The sequence below is a fragment of the Bos mutus genome, chromosome 3, assembly GCF_027580195.1.
Source record: "Bos mutus isolate GX-2022 chromosome 3, NWIPB_WYAK_1.1, whole genome shotgun sequence".
NCBI lineage: Eukaryota > Metazoa > Chordata > Mammalia > Artiodactyla > Bovidae > Bos > Bos mutus.
This window is the reverse complement of record NC_091619.1, coordinates 22,595,950-22,620,811: the sequence shown is the minus strand read 5'-3', so window position 1 is coordinate 22,620,811 and position 24,862 is coordinate 22,595,950. Positions and strand designations below refer to the sequence as shown.

At 45.5% G+C, this 24,862-nt stretch overlaps 1 protein-coding gene across 2 annotated transcripts in view; it reads right to left on the bottom strand.

The window, feature by feature from the left end:
• Positions 1-24,333, bottom strand: part of TBX15 (T-box transcription factor 15) — a 125,756-nt gene extending 101,423 nt beyond the window's left edge. Inside the window, exon 1 of one of the 2 annotated variants that reach the window (XM_070367409.1) lies at positions 24,201-24,333. Coding sequence is in view for 1 of the 2 variants with exons in the window: in XM_005895280.2 (XP_005895342.1) it covers positions 22,839-23,043 (205 nt within the window). In the remaining variant the exon portion in view is untranslated. Of the gene's footprint in view, positions 1-22,838; positions 24,139-24,200 lie in introns of those variants that run through there. The other variant, XM_005895280.2, reaches the window with a different exon arrangement.
• Between the last annotated feature and the right edge of the window lie 529 nt (positions 24,334-24,862).

Genomic DNA, 24,862 nt, shown 5'->3' with positions numbered 1-24,862 from the left:
CATCAAGCCCAGGGCTTATGTTCCCCATATGCCTAACAGACAGAGCTGTATTCCACCAAAACAGCAACTCATCCAACAATTCAGTGGATCCTAACCATCAGTTAAAGGCAGAAAAGGGACAAAGGAAGATAAAATAGACAAATCAGTTGTTTAAAGCCATGGAGACAAAAGAAAAGGTTAACCAAATGTTTCATTTTCAAACCTGTGTTGCATTCAGCTTGGTGCTTCATTCAGCTCTAAACATCTTTCTAAGAGTTGCAAATGTTGGGCAGAGCTCCCTGAGTTAACCTGCATAAAATTAAATTTAATTCTAATTTAATTCACTTCCAGAATGGTATTCTGTTGCCAATGTTAAAACCCTGAAGGAGTTTCATTTTCCATGACCTCTATAAAATAACAAGTTGTATTTGCCACAACCAGAAAAACATCCTGAGCCTCATTTGCCTAGGGAGCCTGTAATCAGATCTTACTTTACTGCCCCACGTTATTTCAATAGCCACAAGTCATTCTTATTAAAACAGAAAGTAATTTTCTGTCCTTGCTACAATAACGAATGTTCTCAGTTATGACATTTATTTGGGTGCTGGCAGAACTATTACAATTGCTTTAAAAATACAGGGTCCAGAGCACTCATTTAAGAAGCTAAACCTGTACTAACCAGTCCCTTGTCCCCTAGGCATTCCTAATGAAAAGACAGTGGTAGAGAACAGTAGTTTCCATACCTGTTGCCTGTCAAAATCATCTGAGGACTTTTCTAAAATACAAGTTTCACCCCCTTGTCCTCATCCAGATATTCTGAAAGGAATATTTGGATTGGAACCCCAGAATCTAGCCTGGTAACATACCCTTCAGGTACACTGGGCATCAGCCCCAGTGTAGAATTCTGTTGGGTGTGTGGTGTCATTAAAAGAACCAACTAGGAAAATCAGAGAAGAAAAGTTGATAATAATGAGGGCTGAATAGTTTCTGGACAAATCAAAGCAAGTTGAATATGGACTAACTAAGATTATATCAAGAAAGTAGTATCAATCATGTGATATGTGATGATGGCATTTTATTTAGGTCAGAAAATGACCCTTCTTTTGAGGTCTACTCAAGCACCGAAGAACTTTATTGTAAAATGACATAAAGTCTGAGGTTTGCTTTAGAATACTCCAGCCAAAAAGTAGAAATAAAGATGGGGACAAGCAAAAATATTGGTGGCACTGAGGATGGATGATGGGTTCACGAAAGTTCATGGAATTTTAAGGTTGAGAAATTTTCATAATAACATGTTTTTAATTATCTGAAACAGAACAATAATAATAACCAGAGCCCATCTCTACCATAAAAGTCTATTTTCCACAACCTCTGAAAGACAGCTGATTGGCATGCTGCATTCTCTCCCATTCTCCATGGAGGAATAAGAGTGCAGAAAGGATAAATGACTTCCCTCCATTGCCAGTTGCCTGTTACCAATAGTAGGTGCCGTTTTTCCTTTAGAGGAGCCTTTCCATTCAATATCCTAACTATACACATGGAATTAGGGCTTTTCCCTAATCATAATTTAAGCAATGTTTAGAGGCTGACCTTTGTGAAATATTTTGAATTTTTCTTTAAGAAATTATCTGAAAATAGATGCTGCTATTTTCAGTTAGAAATACACTGAATCTCTGAGCATGGTAATGTAGGGAGGTAAAATCTAAGTCATCAAGTACACAAAACGGGTCCATTTTCAAGTCTCAACAAAGAATACAGAATTGGTTATAGGAAGATATGACTTTTAGCAAATTTGGTATATGAAAATCTAGCATTACCAATATGATAGGAATTTGTCATTTTATCTATGGATTTTTTTTTTGCCCTCATAGCATTTCATTCTATAATACCTATAAACAACAAACATCCTTTGAACATTGAAAAGTAAGTCTATCATTCAAAGAGTCCATGTACGCATTTGGTGAAAATTCATGTACCTCAAAAAATATACAGCACCTAGCTGTAAGTCCCAGTGGTTAAAATTAAGTATAAATTTATTTACAGAGACTACTCAGATATCAGAGGAGTTGGTGCCGATAAGACTTTATGCTAAGTAAACAGGCTGTTTTGTTGTTGCTGCCAGATTAAGAAGGAAAGACCTAGAAGCTCTAAAAGCATAGAAACTACTGAACAATTTGAGGGGTTGCTGGTTCTGGCTTGACCTTCTGAAAAAAGGGTGTTGGTGCCACGCTTCCCATCTGTAGAGAAGCATGTGATGTGGATGTTGGATTACAGTCTGTAAAGAACATGGTCCCTAAGCCAAGTACAGGGAGCTTCCCTGTTTGCCCAGATTCACTGCCAGATAACAAAAACAAGCTTCAAATTCAATCTTGAGTTACTGGGTGTTTCAAGCTTTTTTTGGAAAGAATAAATGTGTGTGGGATTAAAAGTCAGTTTTTGGATTGCCCTGAGACAAAATAGCCCAAATGTCATAATCACTATTATCACCTAACAGGGATGGTTAACAAGATCTGGGTTAAGCTGTCTGGTGAGTCATGAAAGGCAAATGACACAGCAATCAAAACACCTCTTTTCCCAGAGTATGTGCACCAAGTCCCTGAGCATCCTGGACAACTCTACTCACCCTCTGTACCTACTGCAGCTCAAAGGAGAGGCCTCTCCCAGAATCCTGAAACTCAAGATCATCCCACCTTCTCCTTCACTTGATGGGGACAAAGTCTTTCCAGTGAAACCGGAAAGAACTCCATCTGTGTGAGTATTAAGGGACTATGCAGCAGTGACCTTCTGGGCTTACTATCTCTAATTATTGATCCTGACCTTCTGGACTGTGAGAGATCTAGAGGGAAGCTTAACATTCAGATAAGGATTGGGATGTCTATAAATGAGTAATGAACTTTTAAACCTCGTATGGGCAGCACATACCCATCAAGATGCACTTCAGTGTCTGAAGAGCCCAGCTGTCCTTCAGAGATATGCAAATATGATACCTCAAGACTGACAACTAGATCTTGGTGAGTTCTCCTGGGTACCCCTCCTAAGTCTGAGTTCCTGGGTCACATTCCCTTTCTAAAGAGGATTCAGAATAAGCCTTAGGTCGGAATGTTGGAATCCCAAAAGATACCAACATTTCCTAAAATCTGTTGGCTACTAACATTTAGGGACCCACAAACTCATTTTGAAGAAGCATCTTCATGATTCAGGAGCAAAAATAGTCAACTAGAGGAAGACAGATTCAAAATCATCCTGCTGTTTACATATAAACCGTAATTCAAAAAGATTCATGCACGTCAATGTTTACTGCAGCACTATTTACAATAGCCAGGACATGGAAACAACCTCGATGTCCATCAATAGATGAATGGATAAAGAAGATGTGGTCTATATATACAGCGGAATATTACTCAGCCATAAACAAGAATGAAATGATGCCATTTGCAGAGATGCAGATGGACCTAGAGACTGTCATACAGAATGAAGTAAGTCAAAAAGAGAAAAATAAATATTGTATATTAATGCATATATGTGGAATCTAGAAAAATGATATAGATAAACTTATCTGCAAAGGAGAAACAGAGACACAGACACAGAGAACAAAGATACAGATACAAAGAGGGGAAGGGAGGATGGGATGGATTGGGAGATCGGGACTGACATATAATAGACATAAGCAGTGAGAACCTACTGTAGAGCACAAGGAACTCTACTCAAAGTTCTGTGGTGACCTAAACGGGAAGGAAATCCAAAGCAGAGGGGGGACGTGTGTGTACACATATGGCTGATTCACTTTGCTGTTAAGCAGAAACTGACACAACATGGTAAAGCAACTGTGCTCCAATAAAAAATAAATAAATGAACTGCGGAGAAGGTCTTTTTTCCCACAGCTTGGAGCTCAAGGCATCAACTCACCTCAGGTCTGTCAGCTTTCATGTGAGTTTGTTTTCCCTCTGCTGTGTTTTAAATTTAATGATGGTTTGAAAGTCCTGAGCCCTGCAGAACCCACGATGATACTGGGTCAGTCCCAACAGTCAGCTGCCACCGTGAGCACACTAAACCAAGAGCCCAAACAAAGACAAGTTTGGAGAGCCATATCCTCTAAAGTGAGTTCCAGCCACACACGGCAGTGAGACAGGACATGAGGAATGAAAAGAAAGACTGAAGTGAGGCTGTTTTTCTCCTTGACGCCCTGAGTCAGTTCCCAGACAGTATTAACGGTCTTATATGTGATTTGACAGGTACCAAAAAGTACCTGTCACTTTGTGTATCTCAGCCCCTGACTCTTCATTATGATGGTGCTTGTTCTGAAAAGTATTCTCAGAGCTTCCACACATGCGCCTCTCCATCTTCCTCAAAGATTCCCTTGTGTCTCAGAGGGCTTCCTCCTGACAGTTCACCTTCATTCCCAGCATGGGACCGGGCCCTGAGCTGGGACCTCCTGCCAGTTGGTTCACGTATTCCTGCTGCTCATGGAAGGAATGACCAGGAGAATTTCTAACACTCTGCTTCAGCTGAACCCAATGCTACTTTCTCAGGCAAACTTGTGCAATCTGTCTTTCATTTAGAGATATTTTTGTCCTGTTAACACTGGGGGTTTTCAGATTGCCTTTTATTCTATTTCTTTTTCTCCCTTGCTGGGCAGAAAGCAGAGGCTGCCATGGACATAAGACCTGAGACATATACAGTAAGATGAGGCAGTTACTCCTACAAACTAATTGTGCTTCCAAATGCTAAAGCCTGGTCAGAGAGAGAGCTCTGAAATAGACTCCAAGCAGACAGCACTGGGTAAATCCTAGCTACAAAAATGTCTTGTTAATGGGACAACTAGAAATTCTTTCCTTCTCACTAAAATCTGATGATCTTATCTCCATTAGAGACAGAGACTTAAGAGTATAAAGATATCAACTCACATGTCCAAGACTACACCTAGAGGCAACTGGCAAACACCTCAGGTTGTTCTCCAGGAGCATCTAGAAGCCAAATCATCTCTAAAGTGGCTGTTGTGCTTACCATACCCCTCACTAAAGTTTGACAACTACTGATTCAGTTTAGCAAATGTTCATGGAGACCTAATAGGGATTCAAAGATGAGAGAGACATAGAGCTCTCCAGGGTTTTCCAGTCTAGTTGGCTTACAAAACAAATATGCTGTCCAAAAAGTTATCACTCAAGGCAAAATGTGTTAAGTGTCATAAGAAAGGTACAAAGTATTGATTTTTACAGGCTTTGACTTTACCTCTTCTTCTGTAACCAATTTTAAAATGTAGAAAAGACCAATCAAAAGTACTGTGAGAGTGTACAAGCGTGTGCATGTGCACAGAGAGGGCCACACAAGAGAGACAGACAAAGTCACTGTCTTCTTGGCTGAAGGCATCAACTGCCCGAGTGTAAAGATTAATGCCAATCTATTAGGATAACAAGAGGATAATAGGTATAAATGATGTTAAGGCAAGAAAGAGCTAAATTCAAATTACTGCCCAGCTCAGGAATAGAGACACAGACATACAGAATGGACATGCAGACATAGTGGAGAGGGGGGGCTTGACGGATGAACCGGGAGATTGGAATTGACATATATACACTACTACTCTGTGTAAAATAGATAGTTAGAGGGAACCTGCAGCATAGCCCAGGGCGCTCAGCTCGGAGCTCTGTGACGACCTAGATGGGTGAGATGGAGGTGGGTGACAGGAGATCCAAAGGGAGAGGACATATGTATACATATGGCTGATTCACTTCATTGCATAGCAGAAACCAGCACAACATTGTAAAGCAACTATACCCCAATAAAACAAACAAACAAACAAACTAATTACTTCCCTGCTGGCAATGTGAAGCTTGCAGGAATTCTGTGAAACCAGAGGCAGAATGGGAGTCTTCCTCATAAACAGTCTAAATCAGGTTACTTGGTGAAGACCTCCCCTCAAGAGGAGCTTTGTGATAATGAAGGCCAGTGGGGGACCTCTGTATTTTTACCATGTTGGCTACACACTTGATAGTTGTAGGCTGTCTAAATGAGACTGCCTTATGACTATAAAATCACAGCAGCACATTGGCACAATTTTGAGAGGAAATTACAGACAGGCCCCTAAAAGAGGAGTTCCCTACAGTGGACTCCAAATGAAGATAAAATTGGTGACATCTGAGAAATTCATTCCCTATGGCAATACCCAAATTGTACATGAGCTCTGCATGGATACATGTAATTTTCTTCTGAAGTCACCCTATGTTTTATTCTGTACATCATGCCAATTAACATTTATATCAAATTATTCTTTTTCATCTTGGAATATTCCTGTTACATTGGATGCTTAGGATAGGTCTCAGAAGCAGTATTAACTTTTTTCAGAGGAAATTTCAGGGAAGGAGAGGCAAAAAGTACTCAAAACAGAAGGAGGAGCAGAAACAACTGCATGGAGAATGATAAAAAGTTAGGCCTCTGTCCAGAGGAATTGCAGTATTCCAAAAAGAGATCTTACTCCTTGGAAGGAAAGTTATAACCAACCTAGACAGCATATTAAAAAGCAGAGACATTACTTTGCCAACAAAGATCCGTCTAGTCAAGACTATGGTTTTTCCAGTGGTCATGTATGGATGTGAGAGTTGGACTGTGAAGAAAGCTGAACGGCGAAGAATTGATGCTTTTGAACTGTGGTGTTGGAGAAGACTCTTGAGAGTCCCTTGGACTGCAAGGAGGTCCAACCAGTCCATCCTAAAGGAGATCAGTCCTGGGTGTTCATTGGAAGGACTGATGCTAAAGCTGAAACTCCAATACTTTGGCCACCTCACGGGAAGAGTTGACTTATTGGAAAAGACCCTGATGCTGGGAGGGATTGGGGGCAGGAGGAGAAGGGGACAACAGAGGATGAGATGGCTGGATGGCATCACCAACTTGATGGACATGAGTTTGAGTGAACTCCAGGAGTTGGTGATGGACAGGGAGGCCTGGCGTGCTGCGATTCATAGGGTCGCAAAGAATCGAACATGACTGAGCGACTGAACTGAACTGAAAAAGAGATCTCCATGCCCATGTTTGTTGCAGGATTATTCACAATAATTAAGACATAAAAACACTAAGTGCACAGGAAACCATATTCAATATACTTCGATAAGCCAAAATGTAAAAATACGAAAAATGTATATACATGTATAACTTTGCTGTACAGCAGATAGTCACACAACTTTGTAAATCAACTATACTTTAATAAATTTTAAAATAAAAGAGACTTCCCTGGTGGTCTAGTGGTTAGGATTTGGCGCTTTCACAGCTGTGGCCAGGGTTCAATCCCTAGTCAGGGAACTGAGATCCCACAAGGCGTGTGCCATGGCCAAAAAAGGCTAAAATAATAATAATAAAAGTAAAAAATAAAATAAAGTGTCCATCAATGGATGGATAAAGAAATGGGCATATACATATATATACTCATATGTGTGTATGAATATTATTCAGCCAGGAGAAAGAAGGAAATCCTACCATTTGTCACAATGTGAATGGACCTTGAGGGCATTACGCTAGGTGAAATAAGTCAGACAAAGACAAATACTATATGATCTCACCCATACGTTGCATTTTTAAAAAGCTGAATTCATAGAAACAGAGTAGAATGGTGAGTAGCAGGGGTGGGGTGGGGGAATTTAGATGTTAGTCAAAGGGTGCAAACTTGTAGAGAGAAGGTAAATGAGTCCTGGAGACCTAACACACAGCATTGTGATTATATTCAACAACACTCCACTATGTACCTTAAAGCTGCTGAGACCAGATCTTAAATGCTCTCACCACAAAAGGTGGTCATCATGTTTCAGTATATAGATGTATCAGATCAACACACTGTATAACTTAAACTTATACAATGTGTATGTCATTTTTTAAAAAGTCAGCCTGTGTAAAGGGAATAGGGCAAGCAGTGGAGATAAGCTAAGAAGGGTAGTTCGGGACAATGCTGTCCGACACTCACCAAAAGGTTTCTCATAAGAACACTGGAGAGTTTCTGAGTTCTCAACTTACCAACAGCATAACTATGAGCATGGAAATACTGAGCACTTTCCATAGGCCTGGCACTGTGCCAAGCACTTTGCATTTGTTATCTCACTTAACTCTCACAACAGCTCTGCAGCATGTGTTACTGCCCTCATTGTACACGGATGCACTGGAGGCACAGAAGTAAGTCACTAACTTCAGGCTACACAGTCAGAACCACGTCCACTGGTCCAGCCTCCCTAACCGGCACCCCATGCTCTTCTCCACTGTACAAGGCTGCCTCTTTGGCTTCCATCTGTTATCTTAGTTTCCCACACTGGCTGGTTTCTTCTGCTTCTAGGATATGAAGGACCGTCTGCTTTCTACAGAATTTCATACTCATTCCCCAACAGAGGCCATCCAATACAGTATAGGGTTGGTACTCAGCTGGCAAGATGATGGATTGAAAAAAAAATCCTCAAAGTTTAGGAAAGATGCTGGATGAAAACATCTCAAAAGTCTACCTACACACATGCCCCCAAATTGCCCCTGCCTTAAAGCCAGATTTGTCATTCTCAACACTCACCAGCAATGAGCCACACAGCTGTACAGGCCTAACAATTTGGGCAGGAAAACAGACAGGCAAAGAAAAAGAAGAATGTAGTCAAGCCCCAAGGAAAAAATGTTAACATCCGGAACCAATTCGCCCACGCAGGCTGGGGAACCGTTACACCCAGCTCTCCATAACACCCCCAGCCCTCCCTATACACACACACACACACACACACACACACAGAGTCACTCTCTAGGCCATGGTTTACTATTTGCTCGCTCCCACGGCAGTCAAACTGTCCTGTGTCCATAGGAAGTGCCTTCTGTCGTACCTACCACCCAGTCAGAATATCACAGAGATGCCTTAAATCTCTGTAATGTCACAGTCTAATCTGGGTAATGCACGGTTGCAGCAGATGGGATCTAACGTTCCCAGGATTAATGTTGGTCATGCAACCAGTGTTCCGAACACTGAAGGAACTGAAGGAACACTGAACTGGCCAAGGCCTGGCTGATTCCAGATCCCTGAAGCATCTACATTTCTAAATGGACGCATCTCATGGATGAAATCCAGCAAATCACCCAAGACTGCAGCATTCATCTCATCCTCTGCCACACTCTATATTTCAAGAGTTTGGCTCCACATGGGTTCCTTGGGAAAGGAAATGGGCCCAGAGATCCATATGCTTCTGTTGCTGTGAGAGCATATCAAATCTCATCAATCACTGCCGGCCCAGAGCAAGGTGGGCAAAAGGAGAAAGTAAAGCTTGAAAACAGAGACTGACTTGACATCTTTCTCTTTTTAGCTTCTAAAAGCCATTTTTCTTTCACTGTGCACAATAGACAGGAATATGATAGACCTTACCATTAAAGGGCCAAGAAACACATTAATACTTAAGTCTACACACTGAAACTGGGGGTAGGGGTGGGGGATTCTTTTTCCTCCAAATCCCTGTTGGAGGCATCAGACTTCCTAAGAGAGAACGGTTACTCTGAGTGAAGGAGGGGGTGAGAAATGATGGAAAGACAGTGAACAGGTCAACCAAAAACCCTTGAAACCCACTGCTAAGTTTCCTGAAACTCACTGCTTGGATCATACCCACTTATAGTGCGTCAGAAGAGTAAAGGAGTTCTGGGTTGTAAACGTTTATCGGGATGAGAGACTTCTGCAAATAACTGATCCCATACGGAACTAGACTGCTCTAAATAGAGCTGTTACAAAATAAATGAATCAGAGCAGTCACTCAGAGGTTAAAGTTAAAGCCGTGACTCTCAGAGCGAGTGTACTTGCTGTGGGTCCTCAAGGCAGTTTCCTAATCTTTGGGCATTAGAAAGAAGCCACTGTGGAAATCAGAATCTCCTCCTTTGTAAATTCAATCCATGGCAAAGGGATTTCAGCTGTGATTGCTGAGTTTGAAAAAAAAATCAACAGCACTTAGAAATGCACGAATTGCTCGTCACTGCAACTGATACATTTCTAAGCTGTTCCATTTTGAATCAATTACCAATAAGATTCCATCCATCCCATTGTGAATGGAGAAAGGAATGGGTAAAACAGAGCAGTTAAAGTTTCCCCTGAATTTCACTGCAGGAGGGGATTTAGGATGAGGAGGTTTTAGATAAAATTCAATATATAGCCACTGTATTTCAAACATTGAGATTTCTGTGCATTAATGTCAAAGCAAGTCATGCTGAAAAGGCTGTATTTGTCCCATTCCAAAAATGGCTTATATGAGTTGAGTTTATGGCTTATAAACTCAACCCTGAATTGCTGTCATAGAGGCCTCTACAGCAGGTATGAAGAAGGCATCTTAGGGTTTGTTGTTGGTTGTTCAGTCACTAAGTCATGTCCAACTCTTTGCGACTCTGTGGACTGTAGCCCACCAGGCTCCTCTGTACATAGAATTTTCCAGGGAAGAATACTGGAGAGGGTTGCTGTTTCTTCCTCCAGGAATCTTCCTGACCCATGGATCAAACCCAAGTCTCCTGCATCACAGGTGGATTCTTTACCACTGAGTTACCAGGGAAGCCCACCTTCGGGCTAGAGGGACTTAAAACAGGAAAGGAAGATAGAGAACCAGAAACTATAAATGAGATCTCTCTTATTTATGATTTAACAATCACTTTAGGGGAACAGCACAGACAGCAAGCATAAGTTTCCATCTACAAAAGTACAAAGTTCTCTCTAAAGCACTGAAGAGTCATCCACAGTGGGGAGCAATACAGTCTAATGGTTAAGACTGATTCTGGAGCCATGTGGAGCTGTGTTTAAACTCTGGCCCGGCCAGCTAAAGTAACCTAGAGCTATGTGCCTGTGGGCAAGTTATTTTCCTCATCTGCGGGCTTCTCAGGTGGAGCTAGAGGTAAAGAATCCACCTGCCAATGCAGGAGACATAAGAGACACGGGTTCAATCCCTGGGTCAGGAAGATCTCCTGGAGGAGGGCATGGCAACCCACTCCAGTATTCCTGCATGGAGAATCCCATAGACAGAGGAGCCTGGTGGCCCACAGTCCATAGGGTCACACAGAGTCGGACATGACTGAATTGACTTAGCAGCATGCACGCATCCTCTTCTGTAAACAGGGAAACAATTAATTCCCTTGGAGGACTATACAGTGTATAGAGTGTATACAGTGAGAAGGTGAGTAAAACCATCAGCATGGTGACTGGTACAGGGTCCACTCTCTAGCCATGAAAGCTCTTAATAGCTAGCACTGTGGGCATGCTGAGATAAGATGATGCTTGTAAGATTGGAAGTATGGAAACATCTGATCAAATGTGGAGCAGAGAGTCTATTTTGAAGACCGAGACCTGCCTCCAGTCAGGGCAAAGCAGGTCCCTCCTCTGAATGGCCAGGAAGGACCTGAGTGCTGCTGGTGAAGGGCCCTAGCTCCTTGAAGGAGGGAGGCCTTGGGAGGGATCCTTTCTCTATTCCTCTTTCCCCAGGAATGCACCTTCTCCCACTGTGGTGGAGAATCAATATAAACAAAGTCTGAGGTGTAGCTATATTTTTTTAATAGTAAATGATCAAATCCAGACTTCTGTTTTCCATTAGGAAGAAAACTGTGCAAAAGTGTGCAGCCAGATATGAGTTCTCACAGAATGGCTGCATTTTCTTCTGCTTCACTGGAAAAAGACTTCCCAGTGTCTTCTTTCCCAACAGTCAGCTTAGTTATAGGATTCCCTTTCATTTAGTCCCTTTACTCTCCCTCTCTCTTTTTAATCCAACCAAGCAGCACCTAAAAATCCTTCACAGCAGCCTCAGCTCACTGGTTAAACTGGCCATTCTGCCCAGAATCCTGGGGTCCATCAGAAGACAGGCTTTACAAACAAAGCCTTATGAAGATGAACATTATTTCCTATACAATAAAACCTGACCTTTGGGGGATTTCTGGGCTCCAAAAACTAACCAAAGAGAAACACACAGGAGTTATTCCACTTCCCTGCATCCAGAAAGGCCCCTCTGTCTGCTGCCAGAATGGAGTTCCTGAAGAGCTGGTAAAGCTGAGGCTCCCCAGCCATAGCCCCTGCCCAGACCCTCTTCCTACCGTTTGTCAGCTGGCTGATCCCCACCCTTGAAAGCCCTCTCTCCCTCCCTCCGGTGCTCACTCAGGTGCTGGCTTCCTGCCTCAGTGGAACCCTGAATAGCAATGGCTTTCAAAGTTCAGTTTGAGTTAAGGCATGCACACTTAAAATCCTGTCCTCTGTCTCCAACCATAGGCTATGTACACCAAGTGGGGATCCCACTTCAAGTCCCAAACATCCCATTTAAACCAAAAGACTGGGGGAGAGGGATACGGGCTATAGTAATTTACAATCTGCAACAGTTTCTTATGTAAACTAGTCACTAAGGTGAGTAATCACTATCAGTTCAATTGATAGGAATAATAGGCACCATGCTAAATTCTTTTTTCTTTAAATGTGCACTATCTCATTTAGTCCTCACAACCACCTTCTGATGAATACATTTCTTACTACTGATGCAGAAACTGGGGTTGATAGAGATTAAGTAATTTGCCCAAGTGTTGGAACTAGGGCTCAGACACAAGCTGTTTAACCCCAGAAACCTGAGCTTTTAACCATTCTACAATCCACCCATTGTAACAAATTGAAACGATAATACAAATAACTATCTCATTAGAGTGTTTTGGAAAATCTACATACATATATAATTGTTATATATAATTATTTGGAATATATATTGTTATATATCACATTACATTATTACTATAATATATAACAATATATATTTACACATATTACATTATACTGATAGTATATAATTATATAACAGCACAGTGGCTGGCACATAGTGTTCAATAAATTGGTTATCATTGCTCTTATTGCATTATCAGTATATTTTTATTATTTACTAAGTGTTTGCTCTGTGCCAGCCACCTGCACCAGGCTCTAGACATACAAAGCAATGAAGACAGCCCCACAGCAGTTTATAGGGCAACAGTGAGAGAGGATGACCAGTAAATCTAAAATTCCATAACAAAAGAAATTCTGCACAGGGGCTAGAGCAGCAGAGAACAGGGCAGAAACTGAGGCGGGGAGCTGTCACTGGGGTTCCAACTGTAGAAGTCTATAAGGAAATAAAGTCCCACAAGATAGAAACATGAGATACCCTCCTCAGTGTGTCCTGGGCCCAGTCTTTTCGTCTGACCCTGCCCTCAAGTTCAGAAGCTATGAATAGAGGTCTTGAATGCTAAGCTGTCTTCTGATCTATCTTGTTGACAAGCGTTTTGCCTGTTACTAAGTCATCCTTTTAGCATTCTCACATCTCTGCCAGATCAAGATCTCGGCTTAGCAGACTGGACATGGAAAATAGTTCCTAGTGTTTTCTATCAGGCTCAGATAGAAATGAGGGGCAACTGATTCTGGGGGGTGGAGCCAGGTGGGAGGGTGGTCCACCAACTCAGTTTACCAGTGCTTAAGTTGCTTTCCTCAGTCTTCATTTTTTTCAAATCCATAGAATTTTTCCAGCTATTTCTGAGAATGGCAGAAAAAATGTTAGAAGCAAAAATAACTTGTATTTCTTTTAAATTCAGTAATGCCATAGAACTCTTTTGGCAGGAGAGCCCTGGGCGTTCACACAAGCAACAATAGGTTATATCAAACACAAAGACTAGAAATCACTGATCCGGGACATCTGAACATGTGATATTAATCTAAAAACTTTTCAAGAGCTTTATGGAAGCTCTTAATTCTAGCTATAAAAAAAATTTTTTTTTTTGGTCTTATGTTGCTATTACTGTTACTTTCTACAACTGCAATAAAACTTCCCTCATTCCAACAAAGTAAAGGATGTCAGTTCAGTTCAGTTCAGTCGCTCAGTCGTGTCCGACTCTGCGACCCCATGAATTGCAGCTCGCCAGGCCTCCCTGTCCATCACCAACTCCCGGATGAGTCAAATGATAGCTAAGTTGTATTAGGAGGAAAAAATAAAAATTATTTTTTAAGTTAACAGGATTACAGAATCTTATAGCTAAAGGGGCCTCAGGTGTTATTTAAGCCTCTCTCGTATTTCATGAACCAGGAACCAAGGCCTCATCAGTGGCTACGAACCAACTTTAAAACTTTTTTTTTCACCATTTATATGTCTGCCTTTAAAACCAATATCCTCGGTTCCAACATTAATAACAAAGCTTGCACTAGAATCTAGTCTAATTTAAGTTAGTGTAGCCCACTTCCTATCTTAATACATGGATATAATCTAGAATACAAGGGCTTGTGTCCAATGTAGTGTAGTGAAGACTCAAAGTTAACCATGTAAGCAATTAAAGTTTCTGAAATGTTTCACAATTCAGTATTCCTCTGCAAGCTTGCGTATACAATTAATTTTCTAACTAAGCCCTTTCTTTTCATATACAGTGCATAGATATATATATACACGGAGCCCTTCTCCAGTTTTGCTGCAAAGAAATCAAAGTATTAGGCAACTGAATTAAGAAAGATTTGTCATATCCAGGGAGAGCACTGCTGCATTCACAACCACTTACCGCCCAAATGCGTGCCCCTCCCCACTATGAAAAGCGAGTATTTTTCAGTAGCAAGAATGGGAGGCCTGAAACAGCCAAGTCACCTATCCACTAGGCTACAATTCTGGGCCCTGGGACCTGGTGTGATTGACGCTTGGGAACCAGGATGCCTCGAGGCGGGACTTCCCTCGCAGCGAACGCTCAGCTCTTGAAGGGAGGCCATCTGGCTGGCTTCTTGCAGAATATAGTCATTTCTCAATCTACTTAGTAAAGCTGAGTGATTTCTTTGCTTTTCTGAGAAACGCATTACTTCATTGTTTCAAATCTCCAAGAACAGCATGAAGAACAATTGCCTGCTGTCCCTTTGTCTCGGTGGGCAACGCGGGCTTCCTGAAAAGAAGTATCTCTGGGTTATGAGTCCCACGCATCCGGGAATCATCTGCGTTTCGAACCGACAAAATGACTTTCCTTTTTAACGGGCTGGCTATGATAGTGACTGACCCTAGAAATCACCCATTTGGAAATGGTTAGGGATTTTAAAACTCTACGAGCCGAGGGCTTCTTGGTTTCTAATTGCTGATGTTTGAAGTGCGTTTGATTCCCCGAAAATGTGTTTAGCCTGATGAAAGCAAAAGCTCAAACTCCCCCAGGGCGCGAGGTGTAAGATCCTTGGATCCAGTTTGATTTAAAGTTGGGTTGGGGTTCCCCGCCACCACCGCCTCCGAATTTTCTTTGGGAGGGGGGACGGGAATCTTCCATCAAAGCCCTCCTGATTACCCCCACTGTCCCTGCATTTCTCCAGGATGTAAGTAGAGCTGAGAAATGCACCCACCATCCCTCAGTATGCCGGCCCTGGTTTCAAAGGCCCCGCGGCAACTGCGGGCCCACGGATCGGCCAGGCCCAGCCTCGAGAGCCGGAGCAGGGAACCCCGGACCGCGCGCCGCGAGGCTCGGCCGCCGCTCCCTCGCCGAGACGGCCGACACCCGGGCAAGTAACGAGGGGCGGAGGGCCGGCAGCCGTGACAGCGGCCCAATTCGCCGACTCGTGACAGTCACCCGAGGGGCCCTGGTTTCCCAGGGATGGTTTCACATTAAGAGATGCAATCCCAATGCCTTCCTCAATGAAACGTCATCTGAATTTTTTTTTTTTTTAAGGGGGTAAAAATGAGCGACCGAGGTGTGTGTAGGAGGTTGGAGTAAGGGAAAAGGATGTCGGGGTGCGGGGAGATGACGGGAAAGGGGAAAGTTAAGGGGACCTAACTGCTTTCCAAATCCCGGTCTGGAGATTTTGACATTACGCTCTGGGCTGTGGGATAGCAAAAGAAAGTCAGGGGGTGTTCGGGGTCAGAATTTTGGTTCACCTGGTGGAGAACTAGGCACTGAACTCTAATGATCCAGCTAGGTGTATAATGAAGATCTTGTAAGAGGAACTCTACTGTTATCTGTAGCGTTTTGGTTTTTAAAAGAAGGCTATATTAGGAGATTACTCCTGCAATCCACAATTAGGGGGTTGATGTTTTGTTCTTGCAATCCTCTAAAGTGTGTGACAACTGGGAAATAGCTCAGCAAATATACTGCAGACAATATAAAGACAAGATTTAAATACATTTCCTATATTCTTAAATTATTTCCCTCAAATCACAGTGTTTCTCTCATGATTTCTATTAACCATCATTATTATCCAGACTTCTCTTAGTGGTTCCCTTAAGTCTCCTCTTGGGAGAAGATGAAATTACTCTTCGGAATACAAGGCAGCCTCTGTCCATCCAAAAGGAAGATGGCATTATTCACAAAATAAAGAAAAATTTAGACATTAGAAAAATTTCCACTCTCCTTGTTCTTTTCAATTACACCTGCACAGTCTCATTTTCTGGTGTTTTCTTTTAGCCTTTAGTCAAAATCAATTAATTTGAAAGTTAAATAAAAATTCCAGTAACTGTAAGTTTCAGGTCCAGGATACTCTTGAATTGTCAAAGGATATCTAGATATGACAAAACCTCTGGCCCCCCAGATTTTAGATATTCCCAGTTTGTTAAACTGGCTCCAAACAGAAAAAAAAAAAGCAGTTTCTTTTCTCTGAAATTTTATCTATGACCTATTCAGAACTTGATGTTAATGCATAAATTTGTATATAAACACATGCAAATTTTACAGAATAAAAAGTAGTGATTTCAGGGCCTATTTTCACTTCTGGCATCAAAAACTCATCATCAGTTTGTAGTCAGTAAAAATGTCCTGCCCTGCCTCAAAGTGAAGCCATTAATGGCAGGGAATAAATGTTGATTTGTTGTCACCAGTTGCAATTCCCCACCTCTTTCCATTTCACCTCCGGTCCTCCCTACTGAGTCTCATTTTCCACCCTGACACTTAGAACAAGGGCCTCACTTAAATTAACTAATGATTATCCATGCCCGGAGAAGTGTAAACAGACCTTAATTTCTAAATTTGCTAATTGCTCTAACCAGTGTAGACCCCTGAGTATCTCAGTCATGCACATATAAAATTCAAAGCTCACTAGAAACCAGAAAAGGCAAAGCAAAAATAAATCACCTGGATGAGAGGAAGAAGGGAGAAAGATTCCACGTTCCATCAGCTCCCTACTTTTCTCTGTGAAAAAATATCCCCAAAAGTTAAAACTTAAAAAGCCACTCAAATATTCTCCCCTTGCTTAACTACTTTGTCTTTTGGGAGTAAGAAAGCAATAACCAGTTACACCCTTGAACAATCATTGGACAGATTTCTGCATTTCCAGAAAGGAAAGTGAAATGCCAATCTGTTCTTTATCCCTGTGGAATTTGCACAGTTCAGCCTGGCTTACAAAAAAAAAAAAAAAAAAACCTACCATCACCTAGAGAAGAAACTTTCAGATTTAAGAAGTAATCATTTTTCTCCTGGGGTATGAGAAATAAACTTCTGTTAGAGTCCATAACCAGGATCTCAAAAAAAGTGCTCTCATCTTACTAATATTATAATTTTGGCAATACAGAAAAGGATTGTGACAGACCTGGAATATTTCACTCTTTAATGCTAGCAATGCCCTTAGAGAGGCTTGGATGAACAAAATGTTTCGGTCTTCTGAGCCAAAATGTATTTGTCCCTCCCTCTTTGTGGCCCAAAATGAAGGATTCATGATGAGGGACTTGCTTCCATTAAACTTGTCCACACAAAGGAAATTATACAAATAAATCGGGGTACACAAACCACCAATACCCAATCATTTCAGTTTTAGCTCCCAGGTTAAGCATTTCATACCATTTTTGGCTTGCTCCTCACGTGCCAGGTATATTAATTAAATATGCTAATCTAATTTTCTTTAATAATTAAAAGATGTTCAAGACACCATTTGAAGTAATGCGGAAACGCACAGGAAATGGCAGCCGATATGCAGATATATATCAATATAATTTAGATCCAAATTCCACTGTAAGAAATTTAATTCCCCTTTCCCCCTGCATGAACGTCACCTCGTGAACTTTTCTTTCTGGGAGTTTTTGCGTATAAAATCAGGAAACCCAAAGGCGCTAGTTCTGAATGCAAATAAAATGTTCTATAAGAAACAGCGTTGGGTGGGGCGTGGAAGACGCGAATTTAGAATCGCTGCGCACCTAGGCTGTAAGCTGATCTGTCCAGGAAAGCCTTCACCGCCCATTAGGCTTGTGCTCTTCGGACCGGTCTCCGAGAGGCAGAAGCCAGCCGGGCAAGGGGCTGCCCTGCACCGAGTAGCCATGAAGCCAAAACACCGCCCCGCCCCACCCCATCTCCCGCGCGCGCGCCTTCCACACGCTTTACACCCGTTTCTGAAACCTCCCTCACCTGCAAGTGGAGGTGGCGGGATACAAGAGGGCGACCTGCGGAGGTGCAAACCACAGCCCAAACCACTTTCCTTCCACCACAGTCCAAACTCTGGGCATCAGGATTTCCTCCATTCTCTGTCCTCCCCACTGCCCTCGAGCACTTTGCTCGATTCATGGGATAAAACGCGTTAGAATAATCTCCTTCCGAGTGCCTTCCGTCTTGCCATCACGCCAGGACTGGAGTTTTACGCAGAACGTCTCCATTCCCTTCCCCACCTCTCTGGGGACACTGCGGTGCGCTCTCCCAGACCGTGCAAAAAAAAGGCATTTGGCAGTCAGGCCCCAGCAAACCACCATCCTAATCCGGCCTACAACGAATTCAGACCTTGCCTACCCCTTCACTCCCTTTCGGATTCGTGACACAATGTCATTACCAAAGAGACAGCCACAGTGGAAGACTGTTTTGACCTGACACCCAGGTCACGTTCAGAAGGCCCCACACTTGGCTCTTTGCAGGGCGCAGAGCCGGCACCTCTAGGCCTGCACGGGCGTCGGGACGCACGCACCACCAAGGAACCGAAGTTCTTCCGGAGAAAGACCTTTAAGCGTCTTGCGCCGCGCGCCTCCTACCCTAACACTAGGGTCCAAGCCGCGGCCTGCGCCCTGGCTGGTGCTTGCCTTGCACAAGTATATTCTCCCCCACAGTCTCAAACGCATCGCTTTTCCTCTTTACTTAAACATAAGTGAAGAATCATTTCCTCTGTTTTGACCCTTGTGTTTCCATATTGCGGAGAGGGGGAGTCGGTTAGAGATGTGAGGACAGGATTAAAATCTTGGAGTTCTACTCTGAGCGAACAAACCATAAACTGGCAGATTAATCCCCGTGACAAGTTAATTTTGATAATTCGAAGGAAGCAAGGGCCCTGGGAACCGCGAGGGCTTTTTCTTGTCTTATTCTACTACAGGTTGCGCAGCCGGCCGCCTGGGACAACGCGAGCGCCTGACGTGAGTGCACGTGTGCGTGCGGATCTCCCTGGCGTTATTGGGTGTGCCTGCTTTGTGTGCCCACCCGCGTGCGTCGCCACCTCCTTAGGCCGCCGCCGAACGCCTTGGCTGCAGAGGCTCAGGCCTACGGACTTCGGAAGGGAAATCCCTTCGCAGAAGGTTTAAATTATTTTTCTCCGCGGGAGATCGGGCTTCGGTCGCACTGGGCTGTGGATTTGGGCGGGAAAGGCCCAAACCGGAGCTGGGGAAGCCGGGTGGAGCAGAGGCTGCGGTCCGAACGCAGATGGCGCCGCCGCGTGCCCGAAATATACTTCCAAGGCCGCAGCCGCCGGAGCAGCTGTTCCCGGCGATCGTGGCTCGAAAGTTTCCTCCGTTGCTGCTGTGTGAGAGGCGGGGGGCAAGCCAACCCGAGAGCCAGGCTTTTCGGAGACGGGTTTTGAGACCCTCCGCAGCCCGCAGAGGCTGTTTCCTGGCGGCTTCTCCGAAAGACTAGAGTGCTGGCCTGGGTGTGAAAATGAGGGTACCTCGCAGGCCCTCCTCCAGGGCCCTGAGGGCCTCAGGGTCTGGGGGAGGCGGGGAACCACCAGGCTTGGTGGAAAATTTTGAAATACATACTGTGTGTCCTCTGATGTGTGAAGACCTACAGCGAGCAGGCCGGGCCGGTCCCCTGCTGCTGCAGGTTGGCGCCCCAGGCTGCGGGCGCGCTCGGCGCCAACTAAAGCCAGCTCTGTCCGGACGCCGAAAGAAAAACGGGCTGTGAAAAAGCAAAAGCCACGTCTTTGAGAAAAATAAATAAATAAATAAAAGCTGAGCATTAAAATCGGACCCCTAAGTTACCTGTAGATCCCGGGATTTTGAGGGAGGGCTGAAAACGATGGTACGGGTCAGAGAGGGGTATGGTGAGAATGATAAACAGAGAATGATAAATACAGCTGATCTAAGGCGGATGGCCAGTGTACGTGTGCATGTTTGTTTAATCCCCCAGGCCCTTGGTAATATTCTTGTCGTGGTGGGATTTTTTCCTGTTCCTGATTTCTCATCGGCCTAGGGCAGCTGAGCCCCACAGTGAGTCCAGCCCCTCTTGTGCTATTTGGGAGAAGAAAGTTTAAAGACAGTGGCAAGGCCCAGCCGGGCAGAGACACGGCCCTGGGCATGATGGGAGTCCCTGCGCCCCCTTTCCCGCCTCCACCATACACACATCTTTACATGTGGCCCTGCCTTTGTATTGTTAGCTGTCTGTATTAGAGACAAAAAGAAAGGTCTAAAAGGAACCCCAAGCCCTCCAGTGTTACCCTCCAGGCTCAAAGCCCAAAGCTCTGCCTCCTCCACTCCCCTGACTGCGAAGCCTCCACATCAGAGCGCACTTTGAATGAAAGATCTGTTTTTCATTCTACATCCTGTTTGTCCTGGTCCTAAGAGTTTTGGCCACTGCAGGGACCTTGGAGATTCCCCTGGTCTACCACCGAACGAGGCTCAGCAGGATGCAGCCCGGCTCTGAAGAAGGCGCCTCCAGTGCTCTTGGCTTCCAGCTATTTCCTCCTCCTGGACCTTTGCCCCACAAACATATTTCGTTTTCTCTAACCCAAAGGCCCTTTAAAAAAAAAAAAAAAGTTATAAAGGTAATGGGAACTCATTACCTCAACTCTCTGTCAGGTAAAGTTCTCTATTAGGTCCTCAACCCCTACCCCCATCCTGGAGGATTGAGGAAACAGCATTCTGGACACCAGGTCCTCCTGTTCACATCCCTGAACTGGTCTCTCCTTGTTCCAAATCTTCATTTTTCTCTCCTCATTATTTTCTGAGAAGAACTTCAGAAAGAAAACTGCCAGCTGAGTCCCCTATTATGATCCGAGTGTTGATCCTTTTGGACACGCGACCCTACACCAGCTCCCTATGACCTGTATCCCCTCTCCCAGAGAAAAGTACCGGAGGACAGGACAGAGCGTCTGCATACTCAGTTAAGTAACTTCTCCCTTTTCCACCATCGCAAAAATAAAATAAAATAACCTCCCCAATTATGAGCTGTCCTAAGACCTGCAAGAACTTCCACTAAACTGTGTGAAGGCCCAAAGGAGATTTTGACAACAAATAAGTGCGGTGAGGAAATAGGGTCTGTCCAGAGATGGGAAACACACATTAGCCACGCGTTCCTTTCTGGATTGCCCACACAGGGGTCCGCGTGGACAGGCACCCGCATCCAAATACAGGGAAAGGCTTGAGCGGATGAAATAAATCTCCTTTTAATTTTCTTTTCATCGACTAATAAAAATAATTCCCCAGCACTAAACCCAAATACCGTAACCGGCCGCAAGAACACGGAGAATTCATAAAACTCTGTCTCTGCAGGTCACCCGCTAATCGCGTTATTATTAGCCTCCGGAGCATGGAAATTGAACTGTCACTGCCGAAAGAGAAAATGTAAGCGACAGCTGTCTCTCCTTGGATCGGCCAGTTTTCCAGCCCCCAAGCTCCTTCCTGGGCCTCAAGTTGGGTCCCCAAGCTCATGGGCCTGCGGCCGCCCCTCATCTCTTTACGATCCGCCGCCCCCTTCCGACTTGCCGGCGCTCTGACCCAAATCTACTCCCCAGCCCTAGCTGGTCAGCAGGAGCACCTCCCGAAAAGTTTTACAAATCCTGGCTGGAAAGTTTCTGAAGCGCTAAACCAAGCAGTGAGCGTAGCCTGAGTGTGTGTGTGTGTGTGTGTGTGTGTGCGCGCGCGCGCGCGCAAAATTCTTCCGACAACAGCTGTTCCCCCGGACTGTTTTGCACAGTTGAAATCTTGGCACTTAATACAAAACGTTAAGTTGTTCCCCGCCCCTTCTAAGATTCTGTTAAAATATTGACATCGACATCCGCCCGGTGTTTTACATTTTATGTGCATATAACTGTGCATAGAATGCGTACAAATTCAACACGATACTGCACCGTTCCCCACAAATACGCAAAGACATGGGCTCTGAAGAGTGGTCCCGGACGCAGCGTAAGGGGGCTAACACCCATTCCTCTTTCCACAAATGCGGACGAAGTAGAAATATAATTGTGCTCCCTCGTCGAAGGGAGTAGGAGAAACACAACAACTTGAGTCCCAGAAAAGTTGGTGGGGGAAGGGAAAGGACCGAGGTTGCAGGCTAAACGGGACAAACGGCAATTTCCACAGGGGTGTTGGACGGAGAATTCCGTGCCAGTCCTCGGAGCTCTCAGAAGCGAATCCCAGCTCCTCTGCGATCGGGCCGTTGCCTTCGATCCTCGCCCCTCTTAACCCCAGGGGCCTGCAGCCCTCTCAGCGGCGGACACGGAGAACACTGCATTCTGCTCCCAAAAAGAGAAGGGGATGCGAGCAAGTAGGCCTTCTGGCTTGAGGTTGGCGACGAAACTGCAAGGCTCAGGCCAGTTCCCCCAAATTGGTTCCAGCGAATTAGGGGAAACCTCAAGGCATTGCGCAAAGAAAAAGAAACCGGCGTTGGACTAAGACGGCGTCACGGTCAGGGCCTTCCTACTCGCCACTCTCCCCGCCGGCTCGCCTCCCCGCGTCCCCCCTCCGCCCGCCTCCAGCGTTCCGGCTCCACGCACTCACCCGGGTGAGGCTCCAGGCCGTGCGCACCCGCGTCCTCCGCGTCTCCGAGTGGGCCCGCGGGGCTCAGCGCCTCCATGGACAGGTCCAGCCCCTTCTCCTCCCAGTCTCGCAGCTTCCGCTTTTTATTTGAGCCGATCAAGGCTTCAACGGAGAAGGCATGTGCTCGAGAGCTCAGGGCGACTGCAGATCTTCTCCTTTCACTCATCTTAGCCGCCCGCACCCCGGCTCCCGCTCGCCCCCACTGTAGAGGGAGCAGCCCGAGCCCTCACGCTCCGAGCGCCCACCGGGCCGGGCCCGGGAGAGGCGGCGGCGAGGCGGCCAAGACTGAGGCAGCGGCTCCGCGGGTCCTGGGCACCCTCCCCCTGCGCCCTGCACGGCCGGCTAGGACCGACGTCCTTGGCTGCCCCAGCCGCTAGGAACGTGCGCCCGGAGCGCCACCCGCTCGCTGCATGAGCGCCCGAGTCCTGCTTCCCACCCACCCGGGCAGGCGCTCACAGGCGGTGTAGACTGGACTTCATCATTTTTTTATTCTCTCTCCCTCCTCCCTCTCCCTTTCTCTCCTCCCTCTCCCTCTTCCTCTCTTGGTCTTCCCGTCCTTGCTCTGATCCAAACTTCTGGGAAACTTTTTTTTCTAAATTCCTCCCTTCCCGAGGAGCTGGGGGCAGGCGGTGCGCTCCTGTCCGAGGGGCGAGGGAGAGGGAGGGGGGAGGAAGAGAAAGACTGAGGGGGAAAAAAAGCCAGCCCCCGACCAATGGCGAAGAGGGAACTGGAGAAACCCTGAGAACGCGGGCCAATGAAAAGGGGGGAGAGACTGAGGCTCGCGGCCAAGGCTCCGCGCTGGCTGTCCCCGGGATGCTCCTGGGCCGACTTTAACTCCTGGCTTCCCGGTCCCCCACGGTTCCTCGTGGTGGGGGGCGGGGGTGAAAGTCGAGGTCAGATCTGTGCCGTTACAAACTCCTGCAAGTCCCAAATTCATACCTTTTCCTTTCAAATCTGCTAGGTCTCATAGTCGCTGCAAGCTTAGGGTCATTTTAAATGCGGAGCTGGAACTGAGGGGCTCCGACAAAACGTCAACCTGTCCAAATACACCAGAAAACGATTCCAATAAAATCGCGCTTGCCCCCCAGATGCTTTCAGATCTGCTAGTTCCCTCGCTTCATAGGTTCCTATTTTCCTGTTGAAAGATTTCTAAGCAACTCTGATTATGGCAAAACGAAAGAAACAAACAAGAAAGCCTCGTTACTACCCAAGGTCTTGTAATTGGAAACATAAAGATCGCTGCCTCCTTCCAGCTCTACCTGGTAGAGAAGGTGACGTAGGCGCCCTCAAAGCGAGAGGCCGGCGTAGGGGCACCCGGCTTACCAAGCGCTCGGCAGGCGGATCCTGACTGTGCCCCCGCACGCAGCAAATGCTGTCCTTCCGTTCGGCGTGGATGCTAAACCGAGCTTCGCCTGCTCCGGGCGCTGGCTCTGGAGAACCCGCCGAGAGGGGCTGGCCGAGGGCAGACGGGAACTTTGACAGCGCAAACGGAGCTTTTTCAAAATTCCCTTCAAACCCGATCACCTCGGGAGCCCGGCTCTCCCCGCCCCACTGATCCTCCCCATCGTAAAAAAAAAAAAAAAAAAAAAAAATCTTTCAGGACAGCGTGGTTGTCGGGATTTCTAAGGGACTTAAATCCAATACTTTGGGCCATCCTGATTTCACACACTCCCTCCCAGGTTACGCTACTGGTCTCGGGCCGCTGGAGACCCTGAGCGCACGCAATGCAGCGCAGAGCGAGTTTAGAGGGGCCAAAAAGTTTATCCTGCCAAGCTGGCAAAAGTCTCAGATTTCGCGGAGGACGGCCCAGGCCACGATCCGATCGTCCCAGCGCTCTGGTCCAGAGCTTCTATTCCAGCGCAAGAAAGAGGCAGGAAAGAGCCGGCTCCCGGATGCGAAGGGCAGACCGAGAGGCCCCAGCAGAAAAGTCATGCCGACACCCAGGCTCTGAGCAGAGTCTGAACCGTAAAGCCTAGGGCAGAGGA